The following is a 4,630-nucleotide window of genomic DNA, read 5'->3' as shown; positions in this document are numbered from 1 at the left end:
TCCGAAGAGGGGAGTGGAGGAGATGAGAGAGGGGGGGCGAGAGAAAGAACCCTCTGTTCTTGGGGGCGGCTGGGGGGGGGAGGGGGGGGTGGGCGGGCAGCCCGCGGTTTATAACTGCCTACACCCTACCGCCAGGGTCCTTGGCGGAGGATCAGACAGGCTACCGCTAGGACCAACGGCGGTAGGGTGGGACGGCGGCCGTTTACGCTGCTGATGTGGATTAGTCTCCTACCGCCGAAGGTCATGGCGGTATGCTGTGTAATCCTACCGCTGAGCCCTTTGACACTAGGAAAAATGGTCAGATTTAAAAAAAAATTGAACAAGGTCAGATCTGGATAAACTTCAATAAAAAGGGTCAAAACACGACACGAGGCGCCGCTCAACTCTACCGGCTTCGCTTGCCCCCTGCAAAGAGCTTGCCGGAGCCCTTCTTCCCCGCTGGAAAATCAGCCGGCCGACCGTCCGCCACAAGGTAAATCCTCTTGTCTCGATTTGCAGATCGCCCAAGCAATTCTTTCTTGCTCTCAATTCGTCGTCGCTGCTCGCCCCATCTCCTATTTTCGTTTTCTTTTTCTACTATGTTATCGCCGACGCTAATGTTTTGCTTCATCTTCTTGCGCCAAATCCGTACTAATACTTCTTTTTCTTTTTTATTCTCTTACCAACGCAGCGAGCAGCCAGCATGCCAGACAGCAGCGGCGCCACCGTGCTGGACGACCTCCCCGAGTGTCTCATCGCCGACGAGATCCTGGTCCGGCTGCCGCCCAAGGACGTGCTCCGCTGCCGCGCCGTCCAACAGTCGTGGCGCGCCGTCACTTCCACCGACAAGTTCATCCTCGACAACCACCGTCGCCAGCCGTCGCTCCCCATCATCCAGCGACACAAAGCGGGACTCTCCCGTTTCGCCGCCGCCGGGGATCACAAGATCTGGCCCGTCATCCGGTACACCTGCCATACTGTTTCCGATATCTCCGTCATACACCACGCCGCCTGCGATGGCCTCCTCATCCTGTCGCGGGGGTCCAGCTTCTACATCTGCAACCCGGCCACCCGCAAGTGCGCTTCCTTGTCACATCCTCCACTGCGGCCAGGATTCAGCGCCGCCACCGTCGTCGCCTTCTACCGGCACCAATTGTCCGAAGAGCATCGCGTGCTCTGGGCGTTATACTCGGCACCCATGGCGAGGGGCGCCACGGTCAAGCCGCCTGCTTACTTCGTCCTCCCGGTGGGATCTGACCAGCCGAGATGTGTGCAATGGCCGATAGATCTAAGGAATTTTCCCGCTACCTGGTCCTCGGATTGCCCACCAGTACACCATCGTGGTGGCCTGCACTGGGCACTGGGCCTCGGCATAACGGTGTTCGACACCGTGACCGAGACATTCCGGCAGATGAGCCACCCGGCACAGTTGCCGGGTGACATGGTGTTATTGTTCGATCTTGGTGGTGACCTTGCTTTGCGCCGCACGTCCGCTGAATACGTCACTCTGGACCTTTGGGTGCTGCAGGACTATGATGCCGAGACGTGGGCATTTCGATACCGGATTGACTTGCGGGTGATGGAGGCATCACCGCCGCTTAATTTGAGTGTGAAGCATGACCCTATGATGGCTGCGATCAATGGCCGTGAGCTGTTGATCCAGCATGGTCCTTACCGTCTATTGCATTGTGGCATTGATGGTGTGTTTTTAGGAAATGTGGAAAGCAATGACCATGAAAACAGTTTGAGTCAGTTTGCAAAACGTTTGACACTCACTAGGCATCGCCTCCAGGAGAGCATGATTTCACTTCCATTGTTTGAGAAACGACAAGAAGATGCTGTGAACGAGGAGCCTCCGTTCACCATACTTCTATAAGATGCCGTGCTCTATCTATAATACTTTGGACTCCTTGCTTGCTGTGCCGCTGGAGTGTCTTATCCCATATATGGGCCATGTCTTTTGCTACTTGTTCTTACTATGTCGTAGTACAACTGAACTATTAGGACTGAGGAAGTGGCGCTTGTGCTATCAATATTTGGTACTTGTTATGCTATCTTCAATATAATGTATATATGTTATGAACTGTTCTACACTTCTACTATTCCCTCCCCTGTTTACTTTCAGTTCTCCTTCTCCATTGTCGAAAAGCACAAAATTCTGGAAGCTATCAGTGGTTTGGTGCTCAGCGTAATTTTGTGTTTGATTGTTTACGACAGAGACAAGTAATTTGGTCACTACCACCGTCATGTGTCTGATTGCTACTTCACTACAGCTATTGTTGAAAAAGTTAGCAAGAACTTTGTTGCACTGGCTTTCACCATTTTGGATAAAAGAGCTTGGCTGCTATTTTTATGTCCAGGATTTGGTATTTTTTGTAGAAATAGGTTACAAGATGTGCTATCTTAACCATCATGCTGTGGTCTGTTGGAAGGCTGGTGATTATCTATTTATGCTGCCATTGGCTAGTCTTGTTTTACTGTAATATGGCTGTCTTGTTTCCCTTTTATTGTCTGTGGGTTTATCGATTTACTTCTGGCGTGGCTCCGGTGTTAAGCTGTTCTTTGTCAGTTTTACTCAAAATGAGGAGCTGCACATGTCCTCTCGTTGCACATCTAACCCAAATGAGCAATGTCTTTTGTTCTTTCTTCTTCCTATTTCGTAGTAAAACCGAACAATTTCGATGGCGGAAGTAGCGCTTATGCTTGTTATGCTATCTTGAACACCATGTTCATGTTATGAAGAATGGAGCTTCTGTGAGTCAAAACTGTTCTACTGTTCTCCCCCGTTTACTTTCAGTTTTGCATTGCTGAAAAGCACGAAAGCCATGGTTTCAGTTTTGAATGCTAATTCTGCATCATTTGGGAAGCTAGCTGTGATTCGGTGCTTTGCAACGTCTAGTGTCTGATTGGTACTACAGCGACAACTGACAAGTTATTTGATTACTGCCAACGTCTTGGGTGTCAGATTACCACTTCAATACAGCTATTGTTGAAAAAAGTTGGCAAGTACTTTGTTTCATACTCTCATTGGTTCTCGCCATTTCTGAGAAAAGAGCTTGGCTGTGTGTCCAGGATTTGATTCTCTTTTTTGCTTGGAATAGGTTTCAAGGTGTGCTATCTTTATCATATGTGCTCAGCATATTTGTTTCAGGCTGGTGAGGTCTGTTTACGCTGCTGTTAGCTAGTGCCAATTTACTGTATGGCTGTAGGGCTGGTGCTTGGTGCATGTATGTCTCTTTTCCTTCGATACATAGTTTTATTGTTGGATTTAGTGGTTTACTCGCTTCTGATCTACCAGGGCATTTTCGCTTGTTGAGCTATGCTGAGTTTGGGTTGCAGCCAAAATATACGATAACGTTTTGTTGGCAATGACCAAAAATTGGGTCACTGTTTGGATGGTTGCGTATATTTTTGTATGACAAATTTGGGCTCAATCCAAACATGCCAGCTGTTGGCTAGTTGCCTTCTACTACACTTTTTCTTCCATAATGTTACCGTCTCGGTGGCTCTGCTGTGGATTCTGAATATATGCTTGTTGTTCTGAAACATTGATCATATGGCCACACTTTTTCAAACCGCGCGTTCACACTTTACATTCCTTCTTTTTTTTGTTTCTTTACCTTTTCCTTGTTTTTTCATTATATAAGCATTTTATTTAAATAATGTTGAACATTTTTATTGCACTGTGAATATTTTTAAAAAAATTACTCCCTCCGTCTCAAAATCTAAGAGGTTTTCCCATACTATCATAGTGTGAAAAAAACGCCTTATATTTTGGGATGGAGGGAGTGTATGAACTATGTTTTAACCCTAAATATTTTTTTATAAAAAACAAATTTCTGACATTCTGGCAATATTTTAAAACTATATATATATATATATATATATATATATATATATATATATATATATATATAAGAAGGAAAGTTGGAGAAAAAAAAATCTCTACGTAAGACCTGGTTCCAGGTGCCACCGAAGTATATCGACTCCAAGGTACCCTCGGAGTTTGCCATTTTTTAATAAACACGCAACAATTCCAACTCAATTTTTTTTGTACTTACATTTCGAACCAATTTCAGCTTAATTTACTTACCAAGCTTCTCATCAAACTATTAAGGTAAATCATGGGCATAATTTAATAAACATGTATTTATATAAATTGCATTAATACGGATAGATAACTTAGAATCTAACATACTAAAATATTCATATCCAATTGAAACGCACGGGCATTGTCCTAGTTAAACAAAAATAGATAAAACAACAAAGCAATAGAAGAGCTGTCAAACAATGGAAAGCCCCCATTACCGTGATCCGTTTGCCAGCCCATGATGGGGTGCTGTAGGCGACAAGCACAACAACTCCCACCACTGAACGATGTATACGCGCTTGCTGCGTCAAATTGGAGGGGAAATGCAGATGATGCATGCAAGTGCGCTGGCCACGTTGACATCTTGGGGTCGTTACACTACCTAGTGTTTTTCTTTTCTTGTATTGGTTTTACAATTACAACAATATTTAAAAATAAGTACATTTTTAAAAAAATTCTCAAAATAATAAAATCAACTGAATTTTAGAAAGTTAAAGAAATGGGAAAACATTATGATTTTAAAATATATTTATATTTTCTTATAAAAAATAATCAATATCT

The 4,630-nt window shown here is 44.6% G+C and overlaps 1 protein-coding gene across 1 annotated transcript; it reads left to right on the top strand.

Annotated features, from left to right (window-relative positions):
* The first annotated feature begins 335 nt into the window (after nt 1-335).
* LOC125547559 lies at nt 336-3,393 on the top strand. The gene is made up of 2 exons (XM_048711383.1): nt 336-472; nt 671-3,393. Exon 2 carries the CDS (start codon nt 683-685, stop codon nt 1,853-1,855), a length of 1,173 nt encoding a protein of 390 aa, XP_048567340.1. The 5' UTR covers nt 336-472; nt 671-682; the 3' UTR covers nt 1,856-3,393.
* Nucleotides 3,394-4,630: the final 1,237 nt, after the last annotated feature.

Source organism: Triticum urartu, chromosome 3 (assembly GCF_003073215.2).
Source record: "Triticum urartu cultivar G1812 chromosome 3, Tu2.1, whole genome shotgun sequence".
NCBI lineage: Eukaryota > Viridiplantae > Streptophyta > Magnoliopsida > Poales > Poaceae > Triticum > Triticum urartu.
This window is presented reverse-complemented; position numbering and strand designations above follow the sequence as displayed.